Source organism: Genypterus blacodes, unplaced genomic scaffold, assembly GCF_046128005.1.
Source record: "Genypterus blacodes isolate CSIRO-AG114 ecotype Tasmania unplaced genomic scaffold, CSIRO-AGI_Gbla_v1 ptg000348l_1, whole genome shotgun sequence".
NCBI classification, from domain to species: domain Eukaryota; kingdom Metazoa; phylum Chordata; class Actinopteri; order Ophidiiformes; family Ophidiidae; genus Genypterus; species Genypterus blacodes.
Window position 1 is genome coordinate 499,991 of NW_027467132.1, and position 12,613 is coordinate 512,603.

Below are 12,613 nucleotides of genomic sequence, written 5' to 3' on the forward strand. Positions count from 1 at the left end.
TGGTTTCCTGTCTCCATGGCTAAGAGAAAAAACATTTACTTTACATGATGTCATCCTGTAGCCTCCTGAATCCCGCCATAAACATATGGCCCGAGATCCAAGGCGGGAATGAAACCTTCAGCCTGTAACTGCAGTTGCCACAGTTGGACACAATTTGGAAAATGTGGCGTGTGCTAAGAGAAACACATTAGGTGGATTTCTGAGAGAGTTTCGAGGCAAAGCTGTTTATTTACTTTTTTATTACATCAGTCTCAGATTCCCACTTTGGCTCAGTAAAACCTTTTTGCCTAACAGAGGCCTGGTCCCAGTGGCCTTTCATATAAAAGGCTCTGGAATTTTCCATCCTCAGGGGTTGTTGCTTGAGAGGTCAGAGGATCAATGATGGTCTTCCTGATTCCTTCTTGTTTGCAACTACAAAATATAGTCAGATGGAATTGTCATTAATCCACTGAACAATACATTTCTGAGATAGTGAGAAATTCCTGTAAATGCGTTAGTTTTGCAATTGATCCTACACATGATATACTTCTGCCACACTCTGACTCATTTAAAGAACTACCGCTAAATCTAGACTGCTGGATCCATTCAGCACAGAGTAGGACAAACAGTGTCCTCTGTATGCTTCTTTTAAGGACGGAACTCCAGTAAAACCTGAAAAAAACAGAAGTAAATAAATATTAGACATCTTTTATATGGTGAAATGTTCTGAGTCAATGAAATTCAAGGACTTACCGTGTATATCCAGTCCATGAAGGAAGAAACTTTGGTGAAGACTGTTGGTTTATTCTTCATGTTGCAGTTGTATGGGCCGTAACTGACGATGCCGTGGACCCTCCAGGCTCCGTCAGTGAAGCAGTTCAAGGGCCCACCGGAGTCACCCTGGGACAGGAGACACACACAGAAAGACAATGTCCAGTTTGAAGACAACAGATCTCAGGCGTCGCCATCTACAGCCCTACATGTGAGTATATGAACTGAAAGGTCACTGTCACCTGGCAGCCTGATATGATTCCGTCCCCTCCAGCACACACCATGGTGTCAGCAATGCTGCCCCACCAGTCAGGCTGGGAGCAGACTGAATGCTCCACCACGTTGATAGCAGCCACCTGCAGGATGGCAGGAACGCTTCCATCCACTGTGACACATTGACAGTTTACACAAGTGAGTGAAGTGGTTTGTTGAATATGCTGTATATGAGTAGAGCTGTACACACTCACTGTCCATAAGCCCCCATCCTGTGATGTGACACTGGAAGCCATGAGGCATCGTCTCGTCAAGTGCAGGTAGGTCGGCCAGAGACACAAATCCATTGTCATAGATAGGATCAGCCAGTCTCAAGATAGCAATATCATTTCTGACAGAAACAAAGAATCTTAATACATATCACATTTTCCTCCATGTATATGCTTTGTATCATTTATGTTTCAATTTTTACAAACTGTAGGACTGGAGGCTTAAGTCATTGTAGCACAGGAAATGTATAGATTAATGAAAAAAATGATTAAGCATAGAAAATTCTAAAGCTGAAGAAAAAAAAATTAATCCAGGAAAACATTTTAGCAATCAGACTAAAATATTCCAGAAATGAATTTTATTTTGGACAAAGCTTTGATGTGTGATTCTTATCTGACCCTTTTCTATTAAATCTATCAAACCAAAATGATGCTAGACTCCAGAAGGTTATAAGATCCAGCTCATTGTTACTTTACCCTCTGGCCACATTTCCAGTCCAGCTAGGATGGACAATAATCTTGTTCACTCTGAGGAACTCCTCACTGCCGTCGTTCTCAAACAGGTCGTACTCGCCCACCACCACACGGTACTGACTGGCATCCATGCTGAGGACACAGAGGAGCAATGATCAATCATCCAGATAGAGAGCAGGATTACTGTCCAAAACCTATTTGACATTTTATGCTTCTATGTAAATTAAGAAGCCATAGTATCAACCTGTTAACACAGTGAGCTGCAGTCATAATGTGGAAACCGTCAAGGATGGTGCCGCCACAGATGTGATAAAATGAGTTTTCGTCATGAGATGTCACTCTCTGGAAAGAGACCTGAGAAGAACCACAGACCAATCATGTTACAGGTCAGCCAGCACTGTGATGAATGTAAAATATATATTATATTATTATTTAGTATGTAGACATGACTTCTTACAATTGAGCAAAGTCACCACATAGTTTACCTGCCATTTCCAGGTGTTTGGCTCAGCATCGTGGCCTCCTATCACCCTCTGATTGTGCACGTTATGGTTGAAGGGTGCCTCAGCACAAATCAAGCCTTCAGCAAATAGATGGATAACATATATTCAAATGAACTTGTAATTTTCATAATATTAAAATCGATGTATTTATTTTGGCAAACTTACCGAAGCAGGATAGGAAAGCCACAAGTCGGATCATGTTGAGACACTGAGCCGTCAACAGATGGAATTCACGTTTTTATATCAGCTACAGACTGGCAGACCTTCACTAAGTGTTATACAAACATTACGTGGCCAGAAACAGCTGATACAGGAACCTAAATTACGATGTATTCAATGTGTACAAAGGAATAGACAGTATAGTTTTTTAGTAGATTGTCAGCTATTGTTTACTCCCCTCAAACTCCAAATCCAAAAACTATTAAGCTGAAATATAAAGTATTTATGTTATAATAGCTCACATTTCATTTCACTGGGAAAGGAGCAGGTGGGAAAGGAGCAGGTGGTGTCCCTATCAAGGCACAGAACAGTCTGACTTTATTCACACCATGGACACCAAATACAGTCTCCTATCAGTGGGGAATGAAGATAAAATGTTCAAATTAAAATTAATCCAAGTATGGCCAATCAATATATGTATGGAGGATATCATGGGTTTGATTTAAGTGAGTGCGAGTGAGAGAAGACCTCTGGAATTCATCTCTGGTTTCCTGTCTTCACTGGCTAAGAGAAAATACATCACATTCCCACTTTGGCTCAGTAAAACCTTTTTGCCCTAACAGAGGCCCGGTCCCAGAGGCCTTTCATCTAAAAGGCTTTGGAATGTTCCATCCTCGGGGGTTGTCGCTTAAGAGGTCAGAGGATCAAAGATGGTCTCCATGATCCTTCTTGCTTTCAACTCAAACATGTAGTCACATGGAATTGTCATGAATCCACTGAACAAGACATTTGTGAGATTGTGAGAAATTACAGAAATGTCTGTGAACGCATGAGAGCCTTAGGAATGATTCTAAACATGAAACACTTCTGCCACCCTTTGACTCATTTAAGAACTTCAACTGAATCCAGACCATTTTTATAATCACATCAGCTTTATTTCACTGGTTCTCGTCAGCACAGTGTAGGATAAACACTGCCATCTGTACGCTTCTTTTACTGATGGTAGTTCAAAACCTGAAGAAAACACAGTAATAAATAAATATTAGACATCTATTATGCTGAAATATTCTGAGTCAATGAAATTCTGAAACTTACCGTGTATATCCAGTCCACGAAGGAAGAGACTCTGGTGAAGACTGTTGGTTTGGTCGCCATGTTGCAGTTGTATGGGCCGTAACTGACGACACCGTGGACCCTCCAGGCTCCGTCAGTGAAGCAGCTCAAGGGCCCACCGGAGTCACCCTGCGACAGGAGACACACACAGAAAGACAATGTCCAGTTTGAAGACAACAGATCTCATGCGACGACATCAACAGCCCTACATGTGAGTATATGAACTGAAAGGTCACTGTTACCATGCAGCCTGATATGATTCCGTCCCCTCCAACACACACCATGGTGTCCAGAGCAACGCTGCCCCACCAGTCAGGCTGGGAGCAGACTGAATGCTCCACCACGTTGATAGCAGCCTCCTGGAGGATGGCAGGAACGGTTCCTACCACTGTCAATCGAGCGGCAGTGACATTATTCAGAAATGTGTGAACTGGTTTGGTTGAATGTACTGTGCAGAGCTGTACATTATGTGATCATATTGGGCAGGAGTGTTTACTTACAGTCCATAAGCCCCCATCCTGTGATGTGACACTCGAAGCCATGAGGCATCGTCTGGCCAAATGCGGGTAGTTCGGCCACAGCAACAGATCCATTGTCATAAACAGGATCAGCCAGTCTCAAGATAGCAATATCATTTCTAACAGAAACAAAGGATCGTTATATATTGTATAATTTACACTTCAATGTTTACATACTGCAGGTCAGGAGCCTTAAGTCTTTTTCGTGCAGTAATAGAAACAGTTAAAATTAAAAAAAGTTGATTAAAGAAAATTCTAACACTGAAGACAATTAAAATGAAACGTGACTGTTATTTGACCCATTTTTGCTGGGTCCATCAAACAAAAAGGATGCGAGCCAGCCCACTGTTACTTTACCCAATTGCAAGATCTCCAGTCCAGCCAGGATGGACAACAATCAAGTCCACGTTACGGAACTGCTCACTGCCGTCGTACTCAAACAGGTCGTACTCGCCCACCACCACACGGTACTGTCTGGCATCCATGCTGAGGATGTAGGGGGACAATGTTCAGTCATCCAGACAGAGAGCAGGATCATTGTCCAGAAGTTATTGGCATTATCAGTTTCAACATTTTATGCTTCAGTATAAAATCAACTGTACTATCAACCTGTCAATACAGTGAGCTGCAGTCATAACGTAGAAAGCGTCGATGATGGTGCCTCCACAGATGTGATAGAAGTAACCATCGTTGTATGCATTTTTCTGGAAAGAGACCTGAGAGGAACCACAGACCAAACAGAGACACAAAGCCAATCATGTTACAGGTCAGCCGGCATTGTGACGAATGTAAAATATACCTTCTGTTATTATTTAGTATGTAGACATGACTTTTCACAATTGAGCAAAGTCACCACATAGTTTACCTGCCATTTCCAGGTGTTTGGCTCAGCATCGTGGCCTCCTATCACCCTCTGATTGTGCACATTATGGTTGAAGGGTGCCTCAGCACAAATCACACCTTCAGCACACAGATGGACAAAGTTTATTAGAATGAACTTGTAACTTTCACAAAATCTAAATCGATGTATTTGGTAAACTTACCAACGCAGGATAGGAAAGCCACAAGCCAGATCATGTTGAGACACTGATATCAACGGATGGAATTGGCGTTTTTATATAGCCTGGAGGACCTTCAATACGTGTAATACAAACATTACGTTGCCAGAAACAGCTGATACTGGAAATAACAGCTTAAAAAAACAAAAAACTCTCTCTCTATGTTTCCTCCAGGCTCTGCCTCCTGGCACCAAAGTCCTGTGGTTCAACCAGAACTCAGGTTCTTGGCACTTTCTCTTGTTGTTCTAACCAGACTAGATGTTTGCTTGTGTCGTATTCAAATCTCATATAAACGTTTCTTTGGATGAAACGTGTCAAGTGACTGAATGTAAATGAATAAATGTGTAGTGAGGCGTCAACAGTAAAGAATCTACAAACTATAAAGCTGTCATTATATAATAATAGGTCACATTTCTTATCACTGATTGGAAAAGGAACAGGTGGGAAAGGAGCAGGTGGTGTCCCTATCAAGGCACAGAACAGTCTGACTTTAATCAGACTATGCACACCAAATACAGTCTCCTATCAGTGGAGGACGAAGATAAAATGTGAAAATCAGGAGGTTAATCTACACTTTAATAATGCAATACTGATATTCATCATTTATTTATTGAGACGCTCCAATCAATATATTTTCTGGATGAGAGAGAGAGAGAGAGAGAGAGAGAGAGAGAGAGAGAGAGAGAGAGAGAGAGAGAGAGAGAGAGAGAGAGAGAGAGAGAGAGAGAGAGAGAGAGAGCTCACATGATCGATTTATCTGGCATCTTTATTTACTAGCTTTGCCTTTGCTCACAAGTGCCTGGCTGTCACCCTACCTGCGCTGTTAGCGCTAGCTAGCTATAATTAGCGACGGAACACTTCCACCACTTAGTAATGACTTTAAATCTACCTCGGTGACATTGTTTCTTAGTGTTAGTCACGTCTGAAGCCAATGGGTTTGCCGCAGAGTTCATTTTTAGGCGACGGGGGAGAGAACAGTGGCTACCATGTCCACGGGGTACGTTCCGACAACCTTGTGCCGGTTTGCGGATCTCTGTTTCCGATTAATCCCGTTCTAAGTTACTCATGCATGTTGCCATTAGTTTGCCGACGAGCTGTGCTAAGTAACCCTGAGCAGAGATTGTTGTCGCCCGTGGAAACAACCCCTTGTCATTCAGGTTCTTCTCGCTGATGTCGCTCTTTAAATCGCGGTCATCTTCGCCGCGCGCTGTCCTGCGGTGATGAGGTGGCATGTTGACACGTATCCAAGCTAACTAGCTTAGCTTCTGACTGCCATTGCTTAACCCGCGTAGTCGCCATTGATAAGTTACAAAGATATCTGATAGACGTTCGTGTGTAAACTGTCCTCAGCCATGTGGTGAACGCCGGCTGTGCGCATTTGCTTGCGAGGAACCCCAAACTCTCATCACTGCAATACCCAGAGCTGACACACGGGGGCGACTGTCACACTGAGATCTTTGTGTTCCCAATCAAATTCTCACTTTTCCTCCTCACATTCCAGATCCAAGCAGACTCTCCTGCCCAGAAGGCCGGACTGGAGCCATTCTTCGACTTCATTCTCTCAGTGGGACACACCAGACTGGTAAGTAGAGTCATGACATCACCTAACTGTTCACACAACCTATTTTTCTTTCCAAAAAGCAATATACTAGTAACCAAACCTGCACTCATAATTCAGAATCTCATGGTATGTTCTTCTCAAAATGATCATTACTACAACAGTCCATATTCCCCCTTTTCCCTCCAGAATAAAGAGAGCGACTTGCTGAAAGACCTGCTAAAGGCCAATGTGGAGAAACCGATCAAACTCGAGGTGTTCAACACCAAAACACAGAGGGTGAAGGAGCTGGAGGTGACTCCCAGTAACATGTGGGGCGGTCAGGGTCTGCTGGGCGCCAGCGTCCGCTTCTGCAGCTTCGAGGGAGCTAACGAGAACGTCTGGCATGTGCTGGTAAGTCAAGCCGAGACCCTGATTGGGGTGCTGCTCCTTTTACACAGAATTATCTAGAGGATCCTCATGTTTTACAGAAGGCTGAGTCATGTAGGCAAGCTTCTAGACACTGAATGATATAACTTCTTACTTGCTGAGGCCGTTGTGTGATAATGTGTTGTCTATTTCCTTGTGTTTGAACATAGAAAGCTTCAGTAATCTTCTTTTCCCCTGTCAGGATGTAGAAACGAGCTCTCCCGCGGCGTTGGCAGGCCTCCGCGCCCACTATGACTTCATTGTGGGAGCTGACCAGGTCTTACAAGATGTAAGATTATACCTATTTGTCCCTTGTGTTCACTGCAAATGTGTGAATTAAAGAACCGTACGTCAGAGTAACACACTGCACTGTTTCTTGTCACAGTCGGAGGATTTCTTCTCCCTGATCGAAGCGAGCGAGGGGAAACCTCTGAGGCTGCTGGTGTACAACACGCTGAGCGAGCAATGCAGAGAGGTGGTGGTGACTCCCAACGGAGCCTGGGGAGGAGAAGGAAGGTGGGAAGGAAATGAATGTATCTTATCAAAATTACCCGATGCCTGTGACTTACCAATGCCTGTGTGTGTGTTTATCCTAGCTTAGGCTGTGGTATCGGCTACGGCTACTTGCACAGGATCCCAACTCGTCCAGCCGAGTCAGACACTCCGGAGACTAAAAGTGAGCTTCAATCCAGCAACAGCACTCAAGACCTGCTGGCAAACGGGCAAACGGAGGTACAGGGGATCGTATTGTACTGTATCATATTGTTTGTCAGGCTTTTGTGTGGTGATGATGTCGTCCCCCAATCTGAAACCTAAACTCTTTCCTCAGGTGGCGCCGGTTGCAGAGTTTAGCCCCTCTGATGTCAGCGAAACAGTTTTGAACCAAGCAGAACAAGCTGTGCACGACCTCTGCGACGCCTCGCCCACACAGACCGCCATCACCCCGGGTAACCACAACTCCTGTCAGCATGCAGTATGATTTCAGATTTGCATTTTCGGACGACTTGAAACTGACTTTGATCCTTTTTGCAAATGGCAGACGTGTCCGACACAGACGAAGTGGCGGAGGCGGCGGCTCCAGACGAGTCCGACGTGCTTTCCACCGACCAGACGGGCCACAGCTCCATGTTCGTTCATTACGGCGACGACTCTCGCGATCATTTCAGCCTCGGTAAGTACAAGAGATGGAACTGTGCAGCTGAACGGCTCGAGTTTACGTGATTAACGTCGTCCTGCTTGAAAAGAGAAATCGGCATAATTAAATCCAGCTGCTGGCGTTCCTTAGTTCAGACGACTGCAACTGAATCCACACACAGCAAATATGTGTGAATAGATTTAAACTAGAAATGATGTCCTTCAGTGGGTTAATGAAACAGTTTTAGACAAATAACATTACCAAGGATTTAATAAAGACTTAACACAGCTGATTGATGATTGTTAACTGATGAAAGTACATTAGACACTCAAACAAATGTATTTGATGGAGTAATTTTCCTTTTAACTGGTTTTGGTTTGGTACAGACGATTCCTCCGTCTGCCAGAGGCCTTCGTCTCCAGAGCAGGAGGAGGAATCTGACGGCCAGGAAGACGAGCGGGAACGAGTCGAAGACCCGATCGCAAACCCCTCCCCGCTGCCGGAGGAGCTGGAGGACATCGCCGGCCTTAAAGTCGACAATGCGGACGACCCGCTCGAAGACCCGCTCGAAGACCCGCTCGAAGACCCGCGTGACGACGGTACGCCACAGGTGCTAGATACGGAGGTTAGGCCCTCAGACTCTGTGGGAGAAGAGACGAGCGCGTTAGACGAATAAGCGAGAGTCGAGCTGACTGATAGTGTCCCACACTGGAATTGTTTTAATTTAGAGATTTATTTATGTAGAATCAACATTGCTGCATGCAAGATTGCACTTCTAGACAAGAGTTTGACCGGCAAACTGGTCCGAAGTTTTAACGCAATATGAATGTGAACACTGTAATCACCTTAATCCGCACTGTGTGTTTCCTCATCAGACAGGAAAGAGGCCTTAGTGGAGGCCGAGCCGCTGTTAAAAGCCACTTTTACCCTCGTTTGCATCAAAAGCAACATAAGACAAAGGTGCAAAGAAGTTAGAATATGAAACAGAATAAGAATGTTTCAGCTAAAGAACCTACAGGGTTTCTCTTTGTAGCTCTTGGAATGTAAGTAGTTTACGTTTGGATGCTGCTTCTCCTCTCTGATTGGCCCGATATCATCGCCGTAGCAACATCCTTCCATCTCCTCAGTAGGATTCTGCATACTATACGTACGCAACAGGCTACTATAAAGAACTCAGGCCTTTACTCTATCATTTAATCATGGAGTTGCCGTAGCGATGGGTGACTTCTCCTCTATCGCCCCCCCCCCCCCCTGATTTCCCCCTGTTTATACTTTGAATGAATGAAACTAATGGGCTGTGGTTTATGTGACAGAAGCTACTCAGGATAAAGTTGATTTCCTTTTTTGATTGTTTTTGGGTGTAATCGCAAACGGGAGGGTCCACTTTGGCAAACAATCTTTTGAGTTTTGAGTCTGAACGGCTCACACAATAATAAACGTCTGCTCATGTCAAAGCTCAGTGACTTATGGAGGAGTGAGTTCATGCTTTGGGACAGCAGGTGTCAGCAAACGCCTCGCTATAAATCTGCACCGCTTCATCTTTCTGCCACTGCAGCAACAATAACGCTCAAGCTTCCAGCCTGCTGGGTCGTATTTTTAAAAGATGAAGGGAGACGTGGAGCGCCGCCGTGGAGAACGCAGCCCAGACTGTGAGGGGGGGGAAACCATGGGATTCATTTCAAAGTGAGCTGTTCTGTCGGATCCAGCAGAACGGGAGAAGAGGTTTGGATTGAGGAGAAACTGAAGGGAAATTGAAGCCACATCATTTGTCATTGATACTACTTATACATGTGAATCCTGCATGTATTGCTCGTGTGTGTAACTCTTTTTTAAAGTAATCCTAGAAACTGAAATCTAAATAATTCAAGTGCTTAGAGGAAATTACAGCTCCTTCACCGAGAAGCTACAGGCCACAGCTCCTGTCTCAGGGGTTTTCCTCCTCCTCTTCTTCTTCTGGGATAATAGACGGGGCGGCAGATGTTGGCACGCTTTGATCCGGATTCTTAAATGAGAATAACCGAGCGTCCGTGAGGCGCAGATAGCAGGAAACCCAAAGCAGGGCGGCTGCAGCGCGAAGCCGTGGAGAAATATGCCTTAATTATTTACCAGGGTGCTCCTCTGTGGAAAGGGAGGGGGGGATGGGCAGCAGTAAAGAGAGAGAGAAAAGCCTGTGTGTGTGGGGGTGGCTTTGTCTTTAGCTGACAGTGTGTGTGTGTGTATGTGTGTGTGTGTGTGAGAGAGAGAGAGAGAGAGAGGCTTCCTTAAGCAGGCACCAGTTTTGACAGCTTTCCTCTGGCACATCTGTATCTGTAGAAAGGAGGATTACGCAAGATGTGCGAAGCAGCTCGGCACCTCAGGCTCTCCTCACAACACACACACATTTAAACCATAGCAACACACACACACACACACACACACACATACATTTAAACAGCAGTGTTGACAAAATTCACAAATACACAGTCGACGAAGATGTGATTTGAGGGTTTTTCACCTCTGCACCTGTTGGAGGCGTTTTGTATGGGGAAGGTAGCAGCTGGGATGAGCCGAGAGGTGAAGGTGTCAAGTGGAGAGACCGCCTGTGGAAGAACCCGGAAGTGACGAGGCCCAACCCGCATGTCAGCTCCGCTTTTCCTCAAGCTACAACCGGAGAGAGTCATGGCGTCAGAGAGAGAGAGAGAGAGAGAGAGAGAGAGAGAGAGAAACCTGGTACTTCTCCACAGAAACATGCAGCATCCATCTATGTTTTCCTTCTTTTCTGCAGGGCTGTCAGGAGGAACGGCTTAGATTCCGCTCACACACTTCTGTTTTCCCTGTCACCTTCCCTCCCCAGCAGGTTCCGTCGGCAGCGTGTTCCTATATTTGGACGTGCCGGGGGCCGTGTTTGCGTACGAGCTCTCACGCCGCTCTGGCACCAAAAGCCCAGGGAATAATGTCAGTAAGTGCCCCCCCCCACCTTCCCCCCCCTTCCCCTCCTCCTCCTCCTCCCCCCCGCCTGCGTCCAGACCCCCGGTGTACACGACATAATTACATTCATTCATGCAACAGAGGCTGTCGCTCTGAGGGGCTTGACTTCATCTGGAACATCCAGCCGGATACACGTCCAGTTCCATCCGTCCGTCCGCTGAATCAGCTTTTTCTTCAATGCAATTTGTGTTGACGTCCCTATCGTGAAAAACACAAATTAGGCTGCAAGGGGTTAAGTGAGGGTCTTCCTTTATTGCCTGCTTTATTTTCCAGCACTAATTGCTACTCAGCAGGGAGGGAGGGAGGAGGAGGAGGAGCCAACGCGTTCTTCCTCTGTCAGCCTGACCCCCTGTGCCCATCTGTCCGGAAGATTCCACTCCGACATCTTCCTCTCTCCCAAACCCTCAATGGAGGGCGACCACATTTGTCAAAATCTAATTGCTTCTTTAATCCAATATCTGCTAATTGCTTCCCTCCAATATCTGCAGCTTCCCTCAGGCGCGCTCGCTAATTTATTCTCAAGACCGACGTAGAGATTGAACGGATTTGGCCTTTGAAGTGGATCGACAATACGTTTGCCGTCCGTTCTCGTTCCTTGGAGCAATACGCTGAAAGAACACTCCAGTATCTTATCTTTTTTGTGAGAAGCCGTAGATGAGGCTCAGCTCTCAAGTCGGCGTGTCCAACTCCCCCCCCCGCCCCGCCCCCCCGCTGTTTCCCTGTGACTGTGACATACTTGATATGACATCCACATCACCACACCGGGCATAGTTCTGACCCGATGGGGAGCCGTCTCTCCGAGTTAACCTCATTTTCAGTTAACCGTCACCCCCACAGGGCAGCGCACGCATAGCCGCCGCCGCCGCCGCCGCGCTCCTCGCTCCACATTTACACTTACTTACAGTTAAACCTTCACAGGCGCACAGCATCGCATGCAAGGCCGCTAAAGCATGAAAAGGCTTCGGTCTTCACGTTGCAGGAACAGCCTGAGTGTCAGAGGTCTCGTTGTCATTTGTGTCCGAATGTGATGTACGCCGATCAATAAGGTCGAGAAACGGGTTTGAATGTAAGAAAAGCTTGAATAGGAGAGAACAGATTCTCCTCTGCTGATGAATGAATGCGTCCCGGGTCGCTTGATTTATTAGACTCAAACGGCGCCGGCACTTATTTCCAATTGTAGCTCCTTCAATCAGCTCTGGTTGTGCTTGTGTGTGTGTGTGTGGAGTGTGTTAGTGTGAAGAGGTGAAAAATGGGCCAGCCGATCTGTACCTGATGGCAGAGGAGGGTAATAAACGGGGTCGGGGGGTTCTCGGGAGCAAAATGGCGGCACCACCTCGGGGCGAGAGGGATTAGACTGAGAATACGTGGAATTACCCAGAGTGCAACTCTCAGGGAAGTGTGCAGACCGGCAGGGAAGAGAAGAGGGAAGATGTGTGATGTGTTTCCTGCAAATCTTAAATATTTGAAGCTGTCCCGCGTAATTCTGGT

At 45.9% G+C, this 12,613-nt stretch overlaps 3 protein-coding genes across 3 annotated transcripts; 1 reads left to right on the forward strand and 2 right to left on the reverse strand.

Moving 5' to 3' along the window:
- Nucleotides 1–627: 627 nt before the first annotated feature.
- LOC142988773 (chymotrypsin-like elastase family member 2A) lies at nt 628–2,408 on the reverse strand. The gene is made up of 8 exons (XM_076138028.1): nt 2,375–2,408; nt 2,192–2,286; nt 1,951–2,060; nt 1,710–1,838; nt 1,218–1,354; nt 993–1,135; nt 733–879; nt 628–651 (listed from the first exon to the last, which is right to left on the reverse strand). Exons 1-8 carry the CDS (start codon nt 2,406–2,408, stop codon nt 628–630), a joined length of 819 nt encoding a protein of 272 aa, XP_075994143.1.
- A 900-nt stretch (nt 2,409–3,308) lies between these two features.
- LOC142988828 (elastase-1-like) lies at nt 3,309–5,076 on the reverse strand. Its single transcript, XM_076138115.1, has 8 exons — nt 5,043–5,076; nt 4,865–4,959; nt 4,609–4,715; nt 4,357–4,485; nt 3,982–4,118; nt 3,724–3,869; nt 3,464–3,610; nt 3,309–3,382 (listed from the first exon to the last, which is right to left on the reverse strand). Exons 1-8 carry the CDS (start codon nt 5,074–5,076, stop codon nt 3,362–3,364), a joined length of 816 nt encoding a protein of 271 aa, XP_075994230.1. The 3' UTR covers nt 3,309–3,361.
- Nucleotides 5,077–5,840: 764 nt separating this feature from the next.
- Nucleotides 5,841–9,608, forward strand: LOC142988754 (Golgi reassembly-stacking protein 1-like). Its single transcript, XM_076137991.1, has 9 exons — nt 5,841–6,054; nt 6,559–6,639; nt 6,805–7,008; nt 7,226–7,312; nt 7,409–7,539; nt 7,620–7,755; nt 7,853–7,970; nt 8,063–8,194; nt 8,545–9,608. Exons 1-9 carry the CDS (start codon nt 5,989–5,991, stop codon nt 8,832–8,834), a joined length of 1,245 nt encoding a protein of 414 aa, XP_075994106.1. The 5' UTR covers nt 5,841–5,988; the 3' UTR covers nt 8,835–9,608.
- The last annotated feature ends 3,005 nt before the right edge of the window (nt 9,609–12,613 follow it).

Bases quoted from the DNA above. Each gene is read 5' to 3' on its own strand.
- LOC142988773 (XM_076138028.1), bottom strand. From the start codon at position 2,408: ATGATCCGACTTGTGGCTTTCCTATCCTGCTTCG. The intron at 1,136-1,217 runs GTGAGTGTGTAC...AATGTGTCACAG, and splicing joins AGGATGGGGGCTTATGGACA to TGGATGGAAGCGTTCCTGCC. The intron at 880-992 runs GTGACAGTGACC...CTCCTGTCCCAG, and splicing joins GAATCATATCAGGCTGCCAG to GGTGACTCCGGTGGGCCCTT.
- LOC142988828 (XM_076138115.1), bottom strand. From the start codon at position 5,076: ATGATCTGGCTTGTGGCTTTCCTATCCTGCGTTG. The intron at 4,716-4,864 runs GTAAACTATGTG...GGTTCCTCTCAG, and splicing joins CAAACACCTGGAAATGGCAG to GTCTCTTTCCAGAAAAATGC. The intron at 3,383-3,463 runs GTAAGTTTCAGA...TGTTTTCTTCAG, and splicing joins TCGTGGACTGGATATACACG to GTTTTGAACTACCATCAGTA.
- LOC142988754 (XM_076137991.1), top strand. From the start codon at position 5,989: ATGGGTTTGCCGCAGAGTTCATTTTTAGGCGACGGGGGAGAGAACAGT. The intron at 7,009-7,225 runs GTAAGTCAAGCC...TTCCCCTGTCAG, and splicing joins AGAACGTCTGGCATGTGCTG to GATGTAGAAACGAGCTCTCC. The intron at 8,195-8,544 runs GTAAGTACAAGA...GGTTTGGTACAG, and splicing joins TCGCGATCATTTCAGCCTCG to ACGATTCCTCCGTCTGCCAG.